The 24222-nt window shown below is 37.2% G+C and overlaps 1 protein-coding gene across 6 annotated transcripts in view; it reads right to left on the bottom strand.

Annotated features, from left to right (window-relative positions):
- Positions 1 to 9193: 9193 nt before the first annotated feature.
- Positions 9194 to 24222, bottom strand: part of MUSK (muscle associated receptor tyrosine kinase) — a 74575-nt gene continuing 59546 nt past the window's right edge. For 3 of the 6 annotated variants that reach the window (XM_087822821.1, XM_016213724.2, XM_087822822.1), the window contains 6 exons: positions 23538 to 23713; positions 22865 to 22888; positions 17906 to 18104; positions 17208 to 17399; positions 15938 to 16086; positions 9194 to 14830 (listed from right to left, as the gene is read on the bottom strand). In XM_087822821.1, coding sequence (XP_087678947.1) covers positions 14148 to 14830; positions 15938 to 16086; positions 17208 to 17399; positions 17906 to 18104; positions 22865 to 22888; positions 23538 to 23713 — 1423 coding nt within the window. In that variant the 3' untranslated portion in view covers positions 9194 to 14147. The remainder of the gene's footprint in view (positions 14831 to 15937; positions 16087 to 17207; positions 17400 to 17905; positions 18105 to 22864; positions 22889 to 23537; positions 23714 to 24222) is intronic. The other 3 variants (XM_087822824.1, XM_087822823.1, XM_087822825.1) reach the window with 1 other exon arrangement.

The following is a 24222-nucleotide window of genomic DNA, read 5'->3' as shown; positions in this document are numbered from 1 at the left end:
TATACTGGAATGGTGAAATGGTAGGAACATAGATTATGGAACCAGGTTGCATGGGTTCAAATCTTGGGCCCATCACTTACTGTGTGACCTATATCAAATCTCCCTGTAAGTATATATCCCATAGGGTGGTTGTGAGGATTGTGTGTGTGTGTGTGTGTATATACATATATATATATATGTATATATACACACACTCAAGACAGTGCCTGCCACATAGGAGCTCTACTATTGTCTGAACTAAATACTATTATATATAGTCTTCAGAGCCTTCAGCTGGAATGTGATGGTGTGGGAAGAGCTTGGCCCTGGACCATCATCCTTTTCCTACTTCTGGGTCTGCCCAATATATGAAGGATCTTTTGCATACATTGGGGTTCATTTTTCTCATAGCAACTGCCCTTGGCTAGCCCCTGATCAGGGAGATGTGCACAACAGAAGAATTTTCCACTCCGGGGTGGAGGGACTCAGGAAAGGCCCTGTGCCATCACTGAAATTCTGGGGTCCCTGATACCTAGAGCATGGTTTAAAAGGAGGGATACAGCTCTAGGCAGACATGTCTCCTTGGCTCCTTCTATCCCTTGAAGAAGGTCATGGCTGGAAAAGGACCTCTAACTTGTGGAACCCAAGTCAGGGCCCCCTCCTGCCTAGATCTAAGATTGGTACTGGGCTGTGCTGTGGATTATTCCTTCCAAGGGAGACTCACTGGTGCCGGGGGACAGATTGCATTGTTTAGTGCCAAACTTGGAAATTTCCTTGCTGAGCATGTCCTTTTGTGGCATTTGGACAGTGTCAAATCTGCTTTGAGAACTTTCTCAAGGGTGAGCTTGATAACAGGAAGAGTTACAGTTTACCAGACTAACTGGAACACTTCCTCTTTTGCATTTCCAGCATGTAGGGGCACAGACCTCCAGGAATAGTCTTTGTCAGAGCAACAAAAAAACCTTAATTTCTTCTCAAATGCTGAGATCCCAGGTTGCATCCATGACCGAAGGCAGGGATGTGTGACAGTTTGTAAATATTAAAGATGACAGAAGTTGTTTCTCTGCTTCTTCTCTTTCCTCCTTCCTGGTCTCTTCTCGGCACTTGTGGCACTCTGAGGACTCCAGCAGCCCTGGTGAATGAGCACTGTTCGCAGCTCGTCATCAGTAGCAGCTTCCCTGGGAGAAGAAGACTTAATTAACAGGCCGAATCTGTGCTGTTAGTACTGCATAGAGAGATGGGGGAAGAGGCCATTTCCATCTCATTTCTTTTGTAGCCAGCTACAGTTGAGTTTGGAGTTTTTTCCCCACCTGAAGTTCAGCTGCTGCTTCAACCAGAATGGAAGGCAGGATCCTGGACCAACCTAAAAGACTGATTTTGTTACTTTGATTTATGCCATGCTTGCTAGTAGTATTAAGGGAAGCATCCAACATAAAACACTAATGTGTCATGATTCTTTAACAAGATGATTGCATCCACAAATATAAACCCTAGTAATAAGGAATAGTTCCAAATCGACAGTTCAGGAAGTCAAGAAAAACAGACATTGAATTTCAGATAGTGGTTTCAGCATACCATTGAGCTTTTCAACGCCTTCCTCATTCCAAATTTCGATTGATTCAACCAAAAAAATTCATGAGATAGACCACTGTATTAGCAATGGAAACAGGAAGGGTGTCATCTACAAGTCAGAAACTTCAAGGATTTTTTTTTTTTGCAAGTAGATGAATATGGATTGATGATCCATGAAGAAGACTGTCTAGGAAGGACATGGAAAGGACCTTCATCTAGCAGAATTTTCTGTAATCCTTTACCCTGGAATGGCAGTGCTGAAAACAACAGTGGTATAAGCAGGTGCTTTCATGCCCCACCCAGATCCCCTTTTCTAGGCCTGGAAACTCATCCCTCAGTTGCTACACCAACATCCTTCTCTAGAGAATTGCCCTTCAATGACAGGAGCTGTCTCATGTGGCAATACCTGGGTGGTTGGTTACCTGCCTCCCCCCCCCCCAGGGAGAGTTCCTAGCACAGGCTGATAGTTCAGTCTCCCTTACCTCTGGGTAAGACAACCTCTGTGATACGATTCATGCTCCAGAATTCCCTGTGAGATCAAGATGAACAACAGCTGAAATCACCCCTTTGCCCATCTTTTTTTGCTGCACAATTCTGCTTCCTTCCCTCCCTAAGGATTTCCCCTGAGAACACTCCCTCAGTAAGTCACTGGCATAGGAATCCTCATTTTAGACTTGACTTCTAAGGGAACCTGTCCTAAAACAGTGACTTAAAAGTGGTCCCAGGAAGCATGCTCTAAAGATGGGATTCTGGAGTCGCATCAGTTGCTGAGGGCGACAGAGACCCTATCACTTGGGGTAGGTGGAGCATTGACACCTTTGGCATGGTATAGCAGAGCAGTTGCTAATGGATTTATTTGTGATGAGCTCGTGGAAGGAAATGCACTAGTTTGTGCAATGTCTCTGCCTTCACTGTGCTCACTGTACTATTAATTATCTTGTTTATATCCTTGTTTTCACATTTATTGTTTGTTCACTAGAATGAAAACCACCACACCCACGACCTTGTCCATCTTGTTCACTCATATTTCCCCAGCATTCATAACAGTACCCAACATTTAGTAGCTGTTCAGTAACTATTGGTCAAATGAATGAATAAAAAAATTAATGGATGGGTTGGAGGAAGGAAGGACTGAAAGGATTTGTTATTAGGTGTGATAATCAAAATATTTACTGATATGGCCCGGGCACTGACAACAGAAAGATCATCGTCCATGGGCCTGAGTTCCCGCTTTTACCAGGTAATAGCACTTTAGTTAGTAAAACTAGTCTTTATTTAGCCTCTCAAGGGTTTAGCCAAGAGGAATGGTTTCTACCTCTACCGAATCATCATTTTGTTTTCTGTGTTCTGTCAACATGACTCCAATTGCTTTGTATCGTCCAGAAATGTATCAATATCTATAGCCCACAGAGACCCCAGCTGATCGGACAAACACAGGCACTTCCTCTCCCATCTGGAACTAGAAGCCCATCCAAACATTACAATCCCACAATAACTAATGTAATGGAATTATAAATTTGTTAGGGCTTAAGCCTCCCATTTTATTTGTTGCTTTGTGTTTGCTCTTTCTGTTTTTGGTTTCCCTGTTTTCTTTTTCCTGACTTCCTGTGGGTTAAACATATTTTTAGAATTCATTTTATCAATAGTGTTTCTAAGTATATCTCTTTGTATAGTTTTGTTATGGTTACTGTAGGTATTACCTTATATATATATGTAATTTATGTTCTATTGGTGTCAACATTCTATGAGTTCCAATGAAGTGTAGAAACTTTGAATATAATTGCCTTAAAGTCTTCCTCTGCACACATTTAGAACCCAGTGAGCATGAAAGTCTTAGCTCCTGACTCAACTTGGACTTTTCTGATACCACTCCTGAAGGAGTTTGAACACCTATTATAAACATGTGAGGGTGGAAATTCAGCCTTTGCTGGTCTGGGTGGGGTGGGAGTCAATTTTTTCTGTGGTGTTTGGCTGGAGAAGAGCAATTATTGTCTCAAAGTTTACGGTCTTGCTAAGCTGCCCTTTTCCTGGTCCTTTGGCTAAAAAGAGCAGGTTTTAGTTAGGGTTTTTTTTGGTTATATATCCATTGGTATTTCTGAATTGCCAGCTCCTTAAGCTCCAAGTCTGAGATATTTGAGGCAAAAGGGAAATCCATGGAACTTACCACTGTGTCATTCCTTGGGTCTGTCTTCTTCCTAGCTGACCTGCCTGCTTGTCTCCACCCTCCATAGGCTCCTTGTATTGGGTTTATACGTGATATTCAGGAGTTTTGGTTGTAGTTAGCTGGAGGAATAGGGAAAAGCACTTCTCCATCTTCATGGAAGCAGAAGTCTGCAGAGCAGGTTTATATAACTTTTGAGTGTTAACTCAAGTGAATATATTACATATTAAAAATAATTAAGTAAAAATTAAAACAAAACAATGCATCAGAAATAGTAAAAAGTGGATTGGAGCCCTTAGATAAGAGATGTTATGAACTGGGGTAACTGTTTTCATCTGATTTTCTGTCTCAGAGCAAAATGGTATGAAGTTAATACAATGAAGGTAAAGATAATGAATGTGAAAGGCAATCCAGCTTCAAAAAAACTCGAACTGAACAGATAAAGAACAATCAGTAGGAAAGAAGTAGAACACACTTGACATTTCACAAAAAGAACCAAAAACAGTTGTTAAAAATATGTGAAGAAAATCCACAATGTCTCCAAGAATAAAAAAAAAAAATCAAATTAAAGCAAGAGATAAAGTTTCTCCCTTATCAAGCCAGCTAAAATTTAACTTTGATGGCATTCTAAGTTAACCAGAGCAGGAGAAACAGGTACCTTCATAAATTGCTACTGGTTGTGTACGTTGTTGCAAGATTTCTGGAAGGTAATTTTGCAACATACATTAAAAGTCCTTAAAATGTTTATTGAGTCTGACCCAATTATTTCAGATCTATTACTATATTCTTGAACATCTTTCTACCATTTCCTAAGGATAGAGGTGGCATCTGTCTACATAATAGCAAAAATTAGACGCAATTATATTAGCAAAGCCCTTGGTAGTATTTACTATGTATCAGGCACTTTCCTAAACATTGTCCACATATTAACCCATTTGATCCTCCCAGCAACCTGTGAACTAGGAGTTACTATTATCATTTTATAAATGAGGAAAATTGAGGCATAGAGGCATTAAGTAAATTACTGGGATTTGAATCAGTGCCTGATTCCATGTTTTTCACCACTCTATAGGCTGTGTGTCTAGATAACACTTATGAAACATATCATGGTTTAGTATACAACCATTAAAATTATTTAAGTATTCATATTTAAAATAGGAAAATATCTTCCAAATTTACTGTTAACGCAAAACTGTCAGGTTACTAAGTTATACAAAGCAATCTTGGGGAAGAAATCGAAGAGTAGATTTTTAAAGTGTAGAATCTAGGTATAAAAGATTCATTTCAAAAGATTCATGGTTTTTCCTCTATAGCTGTAGTGTCTTAGAATCATCTTATTGATTGTGCTATAGACATAACGATTTACCCAGTAACAGTAAATCCTGGGCAAGTGCCAGGTAAATTCACATTTTCTGCAATAAGGAAAGAAGTCTTTCATAAGAAAAACTGAATTTTCTCCAAATTTCCCTAAAACTAAATGAGTGGCTACATACTTCCTCCCAGAATTCTTGTGTTTAAAAGTTGAAAACTGTTTTCATAAAAGCCTTGCAAAACTGATCTCATAATTGGAAACTGGGTGTGTCCGCCATAAAAACTGAGATAACTGTTTTCCTGAAAAAAAAAAAAAAAGGCTTATTATTAAAAATTATGTTAAAAATTGTGACTCCTCAGGCATCTCCTGCTCTTTTTTGCTGCCTTCTTAAAAATTAAATTTACTTGTGGTTTCTCTCTCAACACAACTAGTTTTTCTCTCCATTCTATTGCTCACTGCCTGTCACTTCTGAGAGTACTTTGGGGAATGGCCTGAAGTCAGAGTGGTTCTTTGTTCAGGTTGCCATAAACAAAGTGACCTGGGCAGAATGATGTGGGACAAAGTGATCTTTAGAAGCTCCTGAGAAGATGATCTCTGAGTGGGAAGGTGACTTAAATGAGCAAAGATAAAATGAGTGAATCCATGACACTCAATGGGCTTTCCTTAAATCCTTAAATATAATACATTCCAATAATTAAAAAAACAAGATAGCAAAAATGGAGTTGACATTAAATCATATGTTTAGTCCATGCTGAGTACAGCATCCATTGAAATAAAAAGGAGCATTATACTAACCACTATGGTGCTACATTGCTGGAAAAGCAAGTCAGAAAGCAGTGTTCAGGCCAACACTTCTAATTTTAATCACAGCTCTAAATAGTTAAGCGCACACCCAGAAAATGATAGTGTCTATCTAAGTCTGGCCTTTTCTGTGGTTACTGTCTCTCTGACATAACCTTAGTGCAGGTGGTTTCTCCTCTTATGGGCATGATTCTAAATATGGTGTATGCTTTACAGAGGCTGTGGTTTGAAAGGAGAGTCATGATGGCTACTTGTGTAATTACAGGTATGATGACAAAGCTTATAAGAAAAAAGCATCCCTTTTGAACCTCTTAAAAGTTTTTAATTAAGAAGGACTCAGGAAGACATGTAAACGTTTACAAGTCATATAATTATTTTCCTTCACCTTTATTTTGCTTCATACTCAGATGATATGATCTCTTAGAAGGCATGGGAAACATCTAGGCACGTGTAGCTTTGTTTGTAATTGTAAAAACCGTACTGGCAAAAAGTTTTGTTTTTTCATCAGATCCTTATGCCTGTGAGTCTTTCCCACTGATGTAAGTTTCTGACCCTTCGGTATATGTAATGATCCCCTAGCACTGAAAGCCGCTGAGTGAGAGGTGCATTGTTTTTACGGTGATCTGTACCAAAGTATAGACTTTTGAGTGCATGTATCTCTGTGACTGTGCTACTTAAATAGACTTGAAGCAAGAAAAAGAGTGGTGACCTGAAATGGGTTTGTTGTAAAGATTTGTATCCACAAGGACAGGGCAACATCGTCTCCACAATAAGGAAAGCATAGTGTCAAGTTCTCCCCTCCCAGTTTTTCACAGGGTGACATGTAGACCATGTTAAAAAGGGACATCCATATCAGTACTGCGAATTGGGAATGGATAACAGGTACATGAGAAAAACTGGTGAGTATCTACTCACTGTAATGGGAAAGGGAGAGGGTATTGGAAGCTGTTAAAATGGACACAGGTGCACTCTTGAGAGGCTGTATCTAAGCCAGCAGCGCCTGGACAGCCTCTGAGACGCTTTGCTCCTAGATCAAGCATAGAAATAGAGCAGAGAGCCTGGCTCTGGGGAGGAGAATTTAAAGCTTTGTCTGTAATGGGTAGTTAGAAATATGCATATGAAGCTGGGAAGAGAGTTTTGAGCTAAAGATAAAAATTTCAGCACATAGGTGGTATTTATAGCCCTACAACTGGATGAGATGATTAAGGGAGTGTATCGATAAAAGATAGATTCTGCCTGAGGACTAAGCTGTGTGTAGCAAGTTCCAACATTAAGAGGCTGGCAGGAAGAGGGAGGAAACAAAGCACCAACAATGAAGATTAAAGATGAGTGAGCAGATAATTCCTAAGCTATTGCAACTATTCTTGATCAAAATGGTAGACAGAAACCCTTTCCTTTTCACCAAAATTTCACTGTTGTGACAGTAAATGTATACAAATAAGAAGAAAGTTATGTACATGCTGGAACCAATCTAAGTGCCATGAGTTTGACAAATATTTGGAAAGCAGAAAGTATCTTAATGTTCTTATTCATGACTAATGCAGGACACAGGAAATGTAAACTGCTAGCTGCAATGCCATGAGCCAGCTGTCAGGGGAGGTGGGAAGTGACTTCACATGAATGAAGACTCCAGGCTCTGAGTCAGCAGAGAGCAGGGATGGGCTGTGGGTTGTCAATCAGGGTGGCAAATGAAAGTCTTGCATATAGAACACGTGGACCAAAAGGTGTTGCTACCAGCTGTGGTGCCTGAATGCTCTCTGAATAGATAGGAAGATTTGCCTGAGAAGGGCCCTTGGTGTGAGTGGTGAACTTAGGTAGGGAGGTAGAGTAGACTATGGGGAGAATGCTAGACTCTCACAGGAGATGGAAAGGATGAAGGAATAACAGCTTCCTCTAGGAGTGAAATAAGTGAAATATACAGAAGTACTGTATCCTTAGAGTCTTTCATCATGATGGCAATTTGGGGGGTTCTAAGTCAGTCTTGCCTATACCCTTCCTACAAACCACATATGCAAAGCTCCCAGGGAGCCATCCCATTGAAGAGAGAGAGGTCCTGCTGCATAAACATTGTCACCAAACTGTGAAAGAACCCCACTCCTCCTACCAGTATGAATCCAAACAACTCTCATTTGTAATCCTATATGGTAAATCAAAGATCACCAGATATTTTTGGAAAAGTAAAGCATGAAAGAGGAGAAACAGGAAGGAGAAAAAAGTAATATAAAAAACAGAACAGAGCATAAAAATTCTGTGATATTTTAAATGATTTTTCATCCATGAAATAGGAGAAATAAAAAAATGGAGATTCAAACATATTATCAAATTAAAATAAATTGCATATCATTATTTACTGGGAAACATAAATATTTACATAATCACACAATTATAGATATTCTGCATCTTTTTTTCATAATTAGAATCAACCTATAGTTAACACCCAAATCTTAAATTTTTGCAGAAATAGGTGTCTAGCTGACATGTAGAGTGTAGGGAAAGGGAAAAAGTGGTAGAAGGAAGTGTAAGAGCTCGAACTATATCTTACCTAGTCCAGGGTCAATGGATAACCTTTGTTTAAGTATATTTTTAAAAGTTATAATGATAAACAATATAACTGATAAATCTCAGGAAATGGAGAGGGGGTTTGAGTGAAAGTGTTCTATCATACCCACCTTTTAGGAAGGGAGATATTGCATACCTTTTTAAATTGATCAATTCAGAAAGAGATCAAAGCGTGTTTGTTAGCATTGCAGTGGTAATCACCAGAAGAACTGGAACCAGAAATGGGTGAAGTGGTTTGTACTTAGACTGGGGCCAGAAATGAAAAGGAAGAGAATTTTATTTTTTTATTTGTACCCTTCTTAGTTTTTTTTTAAACCATGTGTATGTATTGCTTTTATAAATAAATAATAATTTAAAAATCAACTAATCAAGATCATAGAAAAGAAACTCCTAAGTTTTGGGAACTAGCATAATGCTGACACCAAACTCTAATAGAGAAGAAATGATAAACTTTTAATTTTATAAATATTGGTGCAAATAAATGTTAATAAATCAGATTTGGTATTAAGTTAAAATACTGATGTGACACACTCAAAGAGAGATTATTTCCAGACTATAAAGATAGTTCAACAATAGGAAATCGATTCATATACTTCTACATATTAACAGATCAATTAAAGAAAAAGCCACAGTCAACAGACTGAAAATTCAGCATTCTTTCCTGATTAATAAAATTAAGGTAAAAGACAAATAGAAGAATACATTTTTAACATGATAAAAGTAGGTGAAACATGTATGAGAGAATTTCACTCCTTAATATATAAAGTGCTTTTTCAAGGCAACAACAAAAAAATATATCCAATAGAAAAATAGCAGTAGGAGGTAAATCATAGAATAAATAAATTATCCCCCAAAATTGAAAAAAATGTTCAACCTTATCTTTTTAAAAGAAATGTAAGCATATACCACAAATAAAAATTTTAAGCTATTATATTGGCAATGATTAAAATGCTAATGCTCAGTATTGGTGAGGTTGAAAGAACAGACTCATCTGACTAAAAGTTGTATACATTGATAAAATAGTGGGAGGTAATTTCTCAATATATTAAAAGCCATTAAAAGTTTATATACCTTTTGATCTAGAAGTTCCATTTCTAGGAGTTACATCTAAAGTAATCATTTAAGATAGATGCTCACAAAATTTAGCAACAGGATTAATTTCTACTACATATTTTATAATGAAATATAGAAATAAACCAAATGTTCAACAATAAAATAAAGTTACATTAATTGATAAATCCATATAATAGAATACAATTTAGCCATCATGATATGGAAGATATTCATGATATATTCAGTGATAAAAGCAAAGCTTGAAACAGTATAACATTATGATCTTGCTTTTGTTTAAAATTATCTATCAGTCATCTCCTTACCTACCAATCTACTTATCTATCTAAAAAAGGCTGAAAGAATATTTATCTTGATGTTAATGTTAGTTACCACTGATTGGTATTTTTAAATTTTTCTTTATTATTATACATTGTGTATATTATTGCTTATTATTTTTCCTTTAAAAAAATAAACAAGTATTGCTTTTGTAATAAAAATATACAGTTACCCTTTGGACAGTGTGGGGGTTAGGGGCTCCAACCCTCCCACACATAATTGAAAATCTATGTATAACCTTTGACTTCCCCAAAACTTAAATTGTTCCTCAGTCTCAGTCTCCATGAGGGGATTGGGTCTGGGAACCCCTGTGGATACCAAACTCTGCGGATACTCAGATATCCTATAAGAAATGGTGTAGATCAATACAAACAGTCAGCCCTCTGCATCTGTAGACTCCCAACTGCTGATAGAAAACAGTATAGGTATTTACTGAAAAAAATCTGTATGTAAGTGGACCTGTGAAAGGTCACCTGTAAATGTTATTTTAAGGTAAATGTATGTATATATTTTCTCCATGTGTAAAGTAGAACAAGAGTTTATAAAATCAATTAGAAAATGAACAACACAATAGAAAAATGGGCAGTGGATGATTCCCAAAATAAAAACTATGAATGACCTAGGAACAAGAAAAGTTCAACCTCTCCTAATTTTAAAAAATAAAATGAGATATTTTTCTATAGTTAGACTAAAGTTTTCTTAAAGATAGAGAATTAATTCTCTATGACAGCAAGTGATTAGGGCTATGAGATCTCTTGTGCAATGTGGAGATGAGAACCCTATTTCCAGAGAATATGACAATACATAGCAAAAGCCTTAATACTGGGCATATTCAAATACAGGTGATTATTACAATATTGTTTATAATAGTGGAAATTAGAAAAACTCACATCCTAAAGATTAAGAGATTAACTATATTGTGGTGTAGCGATAAAATGGAGTATCATTCAGAAATCAAATTGGACTTTTTTAAAGAATATTTCTTGACATGGAATAGGTTCATAATATACTTCAAAGGGAGAAGAAATATTCTTTTTCTGCTCCCTCACAGTACCAGAAAATGTTGGGGGTTTTTTTGGTGCTATGTGATATACTCTGGTATTCTTGCCATGCTTGATAGTTGACCACTTAAAGATGACATGGTGTCTTACTGATGTCTGTTCTGACACTTGTTAACAACAGTACTATGAGTGTCTCTCTCTCTCTTCTCTCTTTTTGAATTTATACAATGATTTTACAATGGGAAAAATCTTTATTTAAAAAGGAAAACAATACTGGTAAATAATGGGTCCATGTTCCTCAAATTCAGAACCTTGGGATGAGCACTATGGAAATAACAGAAATCTTAACCTAACTTAGGAATACCTTTAGAAGTAACAAAAAGATAAACATGCCCTCTTCTTGACTTTCTAATTAAACTGATGATGCCACAATATACTTTATTGCTATTCAATATCAAGACTTGGATATGAAATTAATAATAAAACGGATATAGTGTGTGCTCTGAAACCACATGCAAATTACCAATCACCTCCATAACAGTCATGGAGGTTCAGTTGTTTCCTTTCCAATGAACTGACGCACCACAGTATGGTGGTTGAGATCTCAGCCTCTTTTGGTCGTAAACTAGGCTCTTGTTGCTCTGTGTGCTTGGGCCGGTTACACCGTCTCTCTGTGCCTGTTTACTCACCTAAAATGTGGGCATAATGATAGTACTAATGACACAGGGATGCTCTGCATTTTAAATGATATATTTAGACTCCTAGAATATACATGGTAAGCATTCAATAAATGCTATCAGATAATATTATTTTTATTATAACTATTACTATAATGGGAGTTGTACTTGTTATTTTAGGTGCCAGTTATTTTAAATATTTAATAAAGTTGAGTGGCTCCATAATATTTACTTGCTTGCCCACTCATAGTATTTACCTACATTTCTATGATTTTTTTTTGTTTTTTGCTTTAATTTCTTGAATATCAGAGTCTAAAAAAACACACAGATCAAGAACCTGAGAGGCTACAGAAGCCACAAGAAAGAGACAGGAAAGCCAGGGCACTCATTCAGCAGTGGGGAGGGAAGCGGACAATAGCTAAAGTGGCAGATGGTAGAACCGAGGCTGTGGAAACCTGGCTCAAGCCACATGGCGGGTGCTCTGCATAACTCTGTTGACCTCCTTTTCTGTGAGTAGCTTTTCTGATTGGCCTGACTTCCATGTCTTTCTTTTATAATAAAACTCTCAGCTGATGAAACCTGAAGACATCTTTGAAGTGTACAGAGCATATGTGACACACATATGTGGCGCACGTATGTGAACCATTTAAACTATGCTTTGGAAAGCCACATGAAAGTTCTCGACTTGTAGGTGGCCTCTCCAATTTCTCTTTATTGGCCTCTTGGCTTTCTGTTTTGAACTCATGTTGCAACTTTATTCTTTAGTCTTTTGGACGACTGTCTCCACTTAAACTTACAATTGGGACCTTTAGGTAAAGGACTTCTCTACTTAAGTCTCAGTCCTGACTTCCTCTCTCCCTATTTATGAATCGGAACTACGAATAAGCATGTCCCTACATTGTCATAGCCCATGGAATCTGCTCTGGCCTAAGAAGGGAGGAAGATTAGATAATAGACCAGTAGGCAGTGATAGAGCTTGAGTATCGTCAGTCAAACTGAAGGGAGGGAGTGTGAGCTGGAGGATTTTAGAAAGTAGTACTGATAGAATGTCTGGGGTGAAGGAGAGGGCAAAGTCTCAGGTAATTTCTGTGTGTTTGTCTTGGTAGCCTGGAGTGACTATGAATAAGAAATGGGAGGTTTTCCAGCAAAGATGACAAGTTGTGGCATGAAGGTGGATTTAGAGATTGCAGGTGGGGCCTTCCAGCAGACAGTTGAAAATCTGCTTTCAAGAAGTCAGACCATTTCGCCTCTGCCTAACTACCAATTAGTTTAAATTAAAGTAAGCGGGTATGGTGTAGACTGCTATTTTCTCTTCCCTGTTTATTTGCTTTTCAGGAGAATTTAGGTTCATACTTGTATTGTTCATGTTGGTCTTAGATAAAGACGTATCAAGGGGAGATCCGCTGAGAAATCTGGTGCACCAGGAATCTGAATTCTGGAGTATTTTTTTAAAGAATCATATAATGTAAAAAGATAGGTTATCATGCAGAAAGTATGTAAGCAACCCTATATTAATTCTACTTCCTCTTAAATTGGTTTTTAAAAAGAAAAAAATGTCAAAGGGCACAAAAACATCAGGTTTGAAATAACTCAAAGCCACAAGAACATCTTGTGAAATCCCATATTATAAACTATGGTTTAAGAGATTTAATAGACTGTGGCAGTAAAATTAATGAATGACAACTCTGAAATATGTGGCTTCAAAAGTAAACAAAGAAGCAAATGGTAATACTTTGCAAAAGGTATGTAATATCAGTCCACAGTGTTATTTAGAAAATTATTTCAGCCAAAGTGCTTATCTTATACATGAAATAAAAGGGAAAATAGCTAAATAATTGAAAAAGGACAAAAAAGTCCTGGAAAGAGGAAGAAAGAAAGAGTAAAGCAAAGGAAAAGGTACCAATAAAAATTCCAAAGAAAAAGATAATGAGACAAAAATATTTTTTCAGAAAAACTTTAGAAACAAAATAAACAGATTAAATTCATGACAAGTACATACAAATGAAAAACTTCCAAAGGAGAAAGAAGCAGCACAAAGGGAGGAGGGAACTAAGAATTCCGGCAAGAATGAGGCCTTGCTGACTTGTCATTTTATTCCTTAGACACCCTATCTGTAAAGTAAACCACCACTCCGTAGGCCACAGACAAGTATAAAAGTATGCATCAAATGCAAGAAAGAAGTTCAGTAAAAAGCCAACACCCACCTTTGGGTAGGGAGACAACTAATGGAGTTTCCTTCTTTTTAGTTTTCTGTGCCTACATAAATGTCTTATTTGAAACTACACTGCTTCCATAATGGACAGGATTTAACTCTATTAAAAGTGAAGCTCTGTATCACATTTCATATTAAAATTTAATACAGCAGAGTCTTACTCCGCTGCCAGCTAATTCAGGAACTGAACAGATGACATTCTTTCCTGTACAGTATGTAATCCAAAGCAAACTTTTCCCATGAGGAAGAGTAGTTATCTCTGGTTGTCTGTGACGGGTTCCTAGCCTGCATTTCCAATCATTAACTTTGAATAGATTGGTCTACTATCTGAGTTCTGCAGTCTTTGTTTTTCCGGAGAAACAAACAACAAGCTCCTCACGTCTACTATTATTCCTCCTATCTAGGGTGGGCCTCTCGCATTGTGTTCCTCTGGCTCACAGAGCCTGAGAGGAAAGGGCAGTGTTTCATTTGCACATGTTCAACCTTAGACACTCACAGCTCCATCTGCCCTCTCACACATGCGTTCCAGGATTCGGTGAATACTGGCGAAACTGGGTCTGTCCGCAGGCAGCTTGCTCCAGCACAGCCGCATTAGGTTGTACAGCTCCAGGGGGCAGTTCTCAGGGCAGGAGAGGATGTTGCCATCTCGCACATAGTAAATGACCTCCTCATGGGCCATCCCGTAGTAGGGCTGCAGGCCATAGGAGAAGATCTCCCACAGGACCACACCGTAGGCCCACACGTCAGACTCTGTGGTGTAGCGGTTGTAGAAAATGGACTCAGGTGGCATCCAGCGGATAGGGATGGCATCATTCTCATTAGCTTTGTAGTAGTCCGCTGAATAGATGTTCCTAGAGAGGCCAAAGTCAGCAATTTTCACCACCATGTTCTCTCCCACCAGGCAGTTCCTGGTGGCTAAATCCCGGTGGACAAACTTGCGCTCTGAGAGGTAGGCCATGCCGGCTGCTACCTGCCTGGCTATGCAGAGCTGCTCAGCACAGGAGAGGGCCGGGGGCCCAGGGCTGGAGACCTGAGCCCTCATGGACAGGTCGCTGTGACTGAGGCTGCACGCAGTGTGAGGAGACATGCTGCGGAGGAACTCATTGAGGTCACCATAGGCCATGTATTCGAAGAGCAGGCACATGGGTTTCCCCACGGCACACACACCTGCAACCAAATAGTATCCTTTGTTAGGGTGGATTTCCAAAGTGGCACACTGGAAAGAGCACTCTAAAAGCAAGTGGCCAGATCAGAAAGTATGGGGCCCTGGCTTTTTTGTTGACAGCTCCCTTGTCAAATACTGACCCTATCTCTTTGTATAAACGTCTATTTACCTTTTCAGATGCAGTGTATCTATCACTCCTCCTAGGCTGCCTTAGCTCCTGAGCCTTTCAGTGTCAGATTTTCCTTCTGTCATTCTTTAACCCATTCTTTTACTATCCTATGTCATAAATATCCATTTATTTGAATCCCCCCCCCCCCAACATTTTAGCACCTTAAAAGTGAGATTATGTGTTCTTTAAATTCTGCAAACCAACCATGTCTGGCAGAGCAGGTACTCAGCATTTGTGGAAGGAATTTATAAATGGATGTCTGCTTTGTAATTACGTTACATATGTGACGTAATTCCGCTGTGCTTCTGCCACTTCTCTGAAGAAGGATAATAAGGAAGGTGTCGTATGAAATTTGGAAAGAATAACAATCCAAGATCTCAGATGAAGTTTTCAGGTTGCTGCAGAAAAACATTCTGAAATTTACAGTGTTCATGCTAGAAAGGAAACAATGTTAATATAAGGAGTTTTAGATTTAGTTCCAGGAGGATGTTTGCAAAGCTTAACATCTTGCTATATTTGAGAGGGAAACTGGGCAACTTGGAATATTAGATCATTTGGGCACAATTTTACATCACAATAAAGAGATTATTAGATCTATTTTTTTCCCTCAGGCAATAATTAGAAGTCTATGTTATTAGAAGAGAAATAAAAATACTGTTATCTTGGCTTATTTATTTTAGGGTTAGTTTTTAATTCCAGGGACTTTAGCAAACAGTTGTATTTATATGTACTAGAGAGAAAATTAAAGAAATGACAACATACTACTCTGGGAATTTTATAAACTGAGGTGATTTAGTGAAATGCTGCACTCTGTGGTACGAAATATATTATATGGAAAGAAACAGACATTTCCCTGGTCAAGGCGTGAAGAAAAAAAGCATAAATGAAGTATGAAGGAGGCAAAACTTGGAACACCTCTGTTTTCTGAAACGATAAATACCTAAGAGCTTCACAATGTTAGGGTTGTCAAATTCCGCCATGAGGGCCGCCTCCCTCTGGAAGTCAGCTTGCATGTCTGCCGAAGCCTCTTCCTTGAGCATCTTCACCGCCACCATGGTGAACGGTTCATAGGGGAGCAAGCCTGGAGCCCTGCGAGGTATGTTTATTTAGAGAGAAATCGGAGATCAGGAATCTTATACATAGTCACATTATATCTATCTATATCATACACATCCCCCAATTTAAGCAACCTTTCCCAGAATCTCAGAATCAAAGAGAGATGCCAGTAGTAGATTGTACTTAAAATTCCTTGACTTCAATTAATAAAAATCACTGGGGCTATTTTCAGCATAGATTAAGTTTGAAAAGTGCATTATTTTTAAATTACAGGAATTTGAAAGTATACAGACCCAATGGGATTATCAGTACCATCCTAACCCGGTAATTTCTGGCCAGAATCTAAATTCCAGGAAGGCAGGGACCATGACTTGCACATTTTTATATCCCCAAAGCCCCTAAAATGATACCTTGCATATTTTTGGTTTTTAATAAGTATTTGTGTAAGATTTTCATTAATCATGTAAACTTCCTACCAGGGCCACCTTGAGTGGACATAATGTCCTGCCCAAGAGCACCAGGCCAAAGTGATAATAGGTGTCCACATTCTCTGGTCCAGCAGTTGTGTGGAGCTGCATCCATGCATGGAGGGTATTTTATTCCAGTTTACACAAAGGGCTGGCATTGGGCCTAATGCATATTTGTTTCTCGAGTTCATTGTTTTCTGACATTTTTGCATTATTTTTTTCTTTTCTGTTTTGCCATTCTGTGAACATCTACTTAGTATCTACACACATCAGGCCCCAAGTTCTTAAACTGAAACACTAGATCAAAGTAAACTTTAAATGAAGTGGAGAATATAGCAATAGAAAATGTAAGAGAAGTAAACTTTGTAATTATTTAAAACACTGCAAGAAAATATGATTAAAAATGTATGTCAGAATTCTTTTCTAAAAAGGAAAGATGATTAAGCTTTGCAGATTCCTTGTAATTTGAACACTGTACAAATGAAGATTTTCCCCATATACACAGCCCTATTTTCTGACACAGAGGGATATTATTTAGATTCAAAGTATAGCACTCAATACAAGTAAGGTTAATGACATGAAGAATTAACTAATTTGATAATAACTATTATAGATACTATATAGAAATCAAGGTAATGGTCTGGTAACTTTTCAGACATAACATATTTCAGTGGAGAGACTTTTTACCTTGCCTGAAAGACCCTTCCAAATGCTCCTTCTCCGATATCCCTCACATATTCAATATTATTCCTTGGATACTCCAGGCTGAGCAATTTGGGATTCAGAAGAAGTGGCATCCTCTGGTACATGGGGTTGGGATGAAGTCTGTCTAGCAGGAGCTCAGAAGGAAGAGTAGTGAGGGTCACTGCTGCCGATTCTCTGCAGGTTAAGGCAGGTAAGATCAGTAATGAGCTCAGGATCAGGCGAGATCTTTGTACTCAGACTTACGGTTCTAAAGAGATGTGGTGTTTAGTAGGAAACATTCTACTGAGACAGCCAAAGATCATTCAGTTTTAGAGCAATGAAGTATTTTGTTTGGTCTGGAGTCAAAAGTGACATTTTCTCAGGAATTTTGTTGCTATACAGTCTGGCAGTGGCAATGAAGATGAATGGGAAGAAGGGGAACAGGAATAGTCGTAGTCTTCCAAATTATTGTTTAGCTTCTATCTTCTGTGAAAAGTTAACCTGAGGACATGTGATCCTATGTGGAAAGTTATTGATACTTTTAAAGATCATGCTGGGGGTGCTTAATTTTAAAGCAATATAATGGATGCCATAAAGAGATTGGCTGTTACATGTATTCTGCCTCCCATCCCGCATTCCAGTATTAAATATGTAGGTTTTAAAACATTACTACACATGGTTAGATTGAACTAGAATCTCACCTTTTCTTATTTTTCCATTGTCTTCGTCTTCGGCAGCAATAAAGAGTAGTTATGGTAAGAAGCGCAAATACTGCAAAGCTGGACATGATGGAGATGATTACAGTCATGGAGTATGTGGGCGAGGCAGAGGAGGAGGAGGAGGAGGAAGGCACATTTGGAATGTCCACACTCGGCTTTGAGGACGTCATTGGTGGGAATGCTGAAAGGAAACAGTAATTCTTTTCATTCAGTCTTAAATTTTTAAGATGCAATTTTTGTATTCAAGCAATCAGTAAACTAAATTTAATTTTAAGAATATGTTTTTGTGCATCAGGTTCTCCCTGGTTATACACCTATAAGTCCAATTGTAAGAATCCAGTGAGATCCAATTGTAAGTAAATCCAGTTTATAGAATCACAGAATTTTAAAGATGAGACTTAGAGAAAAAAAAACATGTTTGTTTTTTCACAACAAATGCAGACCCTGGGCTAGTGCTCTTTAGACTGCATCATATTGTTTATGACCTGACAACAATCATGGAAATTAAATTATTAAGTAAAATGCTTGAAGTCAGGATTGTCTAAAGCTGAGCTTTTATGCTGTTGATTTACAAACAGAATAACATGGATCGAAGGAAATGAAAAAAAATGAAATATTGGGACACAAATGAGCGGAAGTTAGTTCATCTAAAAATTGACTCCTCTCAAACTCCTATTAAAAAGGTCTATGCAATATAAAAACAAAGTGAAATCTGCATTACTGCTGGAAACTAAAAGATGCTATATTCATATTACTCTGTAGAGTGCAAAGTCCATTATATATCTATAAAACAACCATATTAATTACATTTTAAATCCTTTTAATTGATTGAGTAAAGACGAAAACATGGATAACAGAGTATTTTAATAATCAACAAAAATGTTTCAATAGTAAAGAATGAACTTTGCACCCTAAAAAAAAGAGAATAAACCTTACTTTAAAATGATGTTTTCGGAATAGTGACAGACATGATCTGTTGTCTGGCCACCAAGGAAAATCTTGATAAAATTCAGAAGCAAAAATTATGCAGATCTATTATTTGACCAAAATGTAATTAATAGATTAAATAAAATCCAATAGAACGTCTAAGAAAAGAAAAAAATTCAGTATCTTTTCAACCAGAGAGTAAAAAATAGCCATTGTTACAGATTAGAAAATAACTTCCTAATAGGGTATATGGAATTTGGCCAACACTGTGCTGAATGATAAACTCATAGTGCTATCTCTTTTCATTAGATTAAAAAAAAAGAAAGAAAGAAAGAAAGAACTAAACATTTAACTTAAGATTTTGGAAAGGAAACAAAAACTACAGAAAACAAAGGAAAACAGATGATAAAGTAACAGCCATGTACAAGCAGAAATTAATAAGTTAGAAGGCACATACCACAAATGATAGACTTAAAAGTCAATAATTGGCCTTATAAATATTATTAAGTAGACTAATCAGTGGAATTTTAATTTTAAAAACATAGGAAAGACAGAAACAAATTAGGAATGATAAAGGAATTAAGACAATAGATTCAAAGGTCAATAAAAATAAAATAATGATGCAGTTATATTTTTAAAATCTTAAGGAAAATGATAAATTATTAAATTTGAGTAATAAGAAAATCTGACTATAGCTAAACTAGGAAATTTAAAAATCATTGTAGAATTGTGGATATATTATTTCAGTCTTAAAAGAGATAACATTTTCATATTTTATAATATGTTCCAGGAAGAGAAAAATCTTTCAAATTATTTTAGGAAGTTATTGTAAAACTAGTATCAGAACCTAACAATGTTAGCACAAAAGAAAAGCACATTCATAGATTATTAAACATAGATTTAAAACATCTTAAATGAAATATTAGCAATTGACTGTGACATGGTAAGAGAATAATGATTTAATATAAGGAAATAAATTAATATAAAACATTACAAAATCAGAGGAAAACTTTTATTGCAGTAGATGCCTAAAGCCATTTGAAACAGGACATGTAAAAGCAAAGATTACAAGGGATGCCAATATATGACTTCTTCGCCTAGAAGTGGACACAGTGATTATGTCCTGAGCACCCAGAATTAAGAAGGTGGTTTTGAAGCCTGTGGAGACCACCTTTGGTCCTCATTGTGACTCAGGCTGGCACCTGGAACTGAAATATGTCAACACAGCAGTAAAACATTCGTGCAGGACCAGTGATAGTATTTCTCATCAAGCATCACAGCAATGGTGAACTTAACAGACTTCCCAGGTTCCTCTATGTTTTATCTGAAAGCCAATCTAATTTTCTTTGGACTGAGTGACCTGAAGGTTTTATTTTTACTCAATCCAAATGGGGGGGAAGGGGGACCTAAATTAAAGAGTGAAACCTGCTGCTTATAATAAAGAATAAGCAATCATTAAAAGACAGGGAGAAGTGACCATTTTTGTATCTGGATTTTACAGAGCACGTCATACCATATTTAACGTGAGGGAATGTAATATAATTTATAAAATTTGTAGTGTAATTTCATTAGTAAATGTAAGGGTAATTTTTCTCAAAAATATCAGAAAATAGAATTCAGTAGCTTATTAAGAAAATATTCCATTTTAATTTAGTAAGATTTATTTTTAAAATGCAAGAATTGACATAGTTTGAACAATAATTTTGTTTTATAGATTTAGTTACTTCTTCCTTTTGGGATAGTTTTGTATTTTGTCGATTATTGTTCCTGATCTGTTTGCTCTGGTCTTCCTCGGAGTTACATTAATTATGTCTTTGGATTCAAATGATCAGTTTGGATCTCCAGTTTCTTTCCTTTTAAAGTTTCTCTTCTCATCATGATTTTATCTCTTTATACTTTTCCTCTGAACATTAGGGGAGTTTTATTCACTCATTCGTCCATACATTAATGTATTCCCTAAATTAATATTGATTCTTAGGTATCAAGACTACTGTGGTGAACATGACACATCTTCATGTTAAAGTACTTAACTGGGAAACAATGGGTAAACTGGTAATTACAATAAAATGTAAATAGTGTTGCAGGAATGGTAAGAACAGGATGCTTGTGAACATCCAGGGGCAGCCCACTCCAGGTCTAGGCATACTGGATACGTTTTCTAGATAAGTAACTGTTAAATATAAAGGGTGAATCGGCAATACTGGTTGAAGGTGTATGTGCATATGGAGGTGGGGAGATAGTATTCATAAAGAAGGAATAACGTGTGTCAGGGCCCAGACCAAGCAGGTGTGGTGCCTTTCTTACTGTCAAGCTGGAGACTGTCTATAGGTAAGGCTACAGATATCAGGTCTAGGTCATAAAAGGTGTTGTACACCAAGTTAAGTAATTGGGACTTTGACCTGTAGTAAGTGGAGAGAATCATTGGAAGGGTTTAAACAGTGGAGTAGCATGATCAGCCTTTTGCTTTAGAAAGATCACCCAGCTGCCACCTGAATTTCATGGTATTAATACCCCCATCACTGCTGATTTCACGTTACCAATAATGAAGTCCTGGATGTGGAGTTGGAAAGAGATGTTCAGTAACACACCATTATATAAGATTTCTACCCTACAGATGACCAGGATAAAGTGGAAATTTATGTTTTTATCTAGACAGAAAGAACACATTACTTGTATATTGCATTGTGTGTTTACCACCCAAAGTCAATTCTCCATATATTTGACCCCCTTTATCCTTTATGACCTCACCCCAAAACCCTTTCCTTTTAGTGACCACCAGTGTTGTTTGTGTGTGTTAACTTTTGTTTGTCTTGCTTGTTCATATGTAAAACATTTTTAAGAATAGAAAATGAATGTTTTGTAGCTCATTCATACCCATATTATTATAATCGGCATAAAAGGCAGAAATGCGGGTGCTTTCTGTGCGTGTTGCTCCTGTCTAATCTAGGATTAAAGGTCAGCACCTTCCACACAGTAAACCCTCAGTGAACTGCTTGAATGGATGAATGGGTAAACAATTGAAGGGTAACAAAGACCACAGCCAACAATTAAAAGTCCACTCAGAGTAAACTTTGGCTGCTTATATGACGAAGAATAAAAACATTTCTCTTTCCTTCCTTCAAGTTGGGAGTAACAATCTGACAGGCTTTCAGAATAATAGATTCTTTTGGTTTTCCCTAACTGCTGTTGTTTACAAACACTGAGACGTTCAGTGGTGACCAGTAGCATTCTTTCTTTTAATACTTGAAGGCTTAGTTCTTTAAGTAAGCCGATAAAATCAAGTGCTGGCACTTAGCCGAGTGCAGAGGTGATTAGCTTTGGAATATGTATCACAGAAAGTGAATCTGAGTTAAGCCTCAGAACACTCAAATCAGAGGAAGTTAACTGACGTGAAAACCTTTTCTAATACCATTCTGAAGATTTCGGCATTCTTAGGTCAAAGCACTATCTGATACAAGTTAGTTTCTGGGACATCCCTTTGCAAGCAAACTTTTGAATTCTTTTCCAGGAATTTTGAAACAACCATTTTAAAATCATCTGACTTGTCTCTGCAAATTTTTTATGGGAAATTAGCTGTCTTAAACAAATATCTATCTTCCAAAAGAAGGATCTGTTGTCACAAATGAAGATTGAGAATTGGCTCCACGAAGAAAAATATATTTGTTTTCATCTAAACAATTAGCTGATACAAAAAATCACAAGTGCAAAGTCAAAAGGTGACATTTTCAGTGTGACTTATTTTATAGCCATATAAGGACCAAGCAAGCTAATAACCTTAAGGTAGGAGATGTCATTTATATCATTCACTAAACAGGCTGCTCTCCATAGCCAAATTAGAAGCTATATGCGGAGATCTGCAGTGATTTTCCTTGATGTGCTACCCTGCCTGGGTGGCCACATCTAAGAGGAGCTGTACATTCCGTTCTGGACAATATGAAGCATGAGTGTAAATGAGCATGCAGGAGTCCATTTACATACACAGAAGGTTTCAAGGGCACAAACAAAATTACTTACTTGTTAGGTTTTCTTTTTTAAAATCTGAGGGGGAAAGGATAAAGATTTGTTTTAAGTGAGCATCCAGATATCTCATATTCTGTGAGAGAGCTAAGGACAGCAAGTTCTCTTTCAGCTCTTCAATATGCAACTGGAAAACATTCTTTGCATTAAATGGGAAAGGGCTGCTTCTTGGAAATTAAACCAGCTGTTAGACTTCCTTACAAAGTTCATTAAAGCAGCATGCAGGGATTCAGCTTTGTTTTGAGAGGTCAGCATTTTCAAACATGTGGCTTATTTTTGCATGCTTAAAAATCTGCTTCATTGGCTAAGAGAGAGGACTCAGTTCCTTTATTCCATTCCTCCACAAAGTATGAGAAGTTCTTAGCCATTTCTCTGCACATTCCAGAAAATATTACAAGCTCTCATAAGATCCCCATATGAAATAAGGTCAGCTCTCAAGCAGCAGTTAAAAGTGCTCTTTAATTTCTTTGAGAACAAATAAAGTCAATCCTTATGCTAACCTGTGCAATTAGGATAGCAGTAGGATTCTGTTATTAGGTATCCGAGGGAGGCAGAACTAAAAAAAAAAATTAGAAATGCCTAGAAATATTAGGAGATTTAAGTGCACACCTTAGTTTCTACAAAATCAGTAAATGATTCAACCTCCAAAGTCTTGAGAGGCTCCTGTTACCTAAAAATGGCAGTCTGGTGCAGGCCAGCGGGTCCCAGTGCATGCTGGGGAGCTTGCTGCAGTCAGGCAGGGAGAGCAGATGTGGCCCCGGTCTGTAGAGTCCCCTGTGGGTCTTCTCTTCCAGTGCCAGCCATTCTTTTGCACAGAAGAGCTCCTGTACCGCCAGGCAGTATTCTCTGAAATAGTTAATGAAGAACAAAATTTGATGAGCCATGGCATGTTAACCCCAAGTTTGTGGCGGCGCCTAAATTCTTTATTTTCAAAACATCATTATAGGACATTGTTCTTGCAAGAGGGCTTTTGAAAGGACTGTTTTATTGTAAATAATATGAGACTTAATGAAATATCCTGTCAGATGAAATAGTATCTTGTTTTGTTTGTAAAACATAATTAATGCTACTTTAAAAGTAAGATGACATGTTAAGTATGTTTTTCATGGGAAAAATAAGAACTTCTTTAAATTCAAAAGGTATTAGATTAGGAATCTGTGATCTGTCTTCTCTCAACTTTATATTACAATAACTACAAAGGTACAGAAACAAGGTACACAGAGCTTTTAAAACACACATACTAAAAGTTACAGATCATTGTCAGTCAATTTCCAGCCCAGGAGATCTCCCTTTAATCTCGGGGCTAATGGCAGGGCCTGAGAAACATGCTTGTCTTCTAAACAGAACAGCACCAC

This window comes from Miniopterus natalensis, chromosome 12, assembly GCF_054644295.1.
Source record: "Miniopterus natalensis isolate mMinNat1 chromosome 12, mMinNat1.hap1, whole genome shotgun sequence".
Taxonomy (NCBI): domain Eukaryota; kingdom Metazoa; phylum Chordata; class Mammalia; order Chiroptera; family Miniopteridae; genus Miniopterus; species Miniopterus natalensis.
Note: the sequence above shows the minus strand (reverse complement) of the source record. Positions and strands in the feature narration are given on the sequence as shown.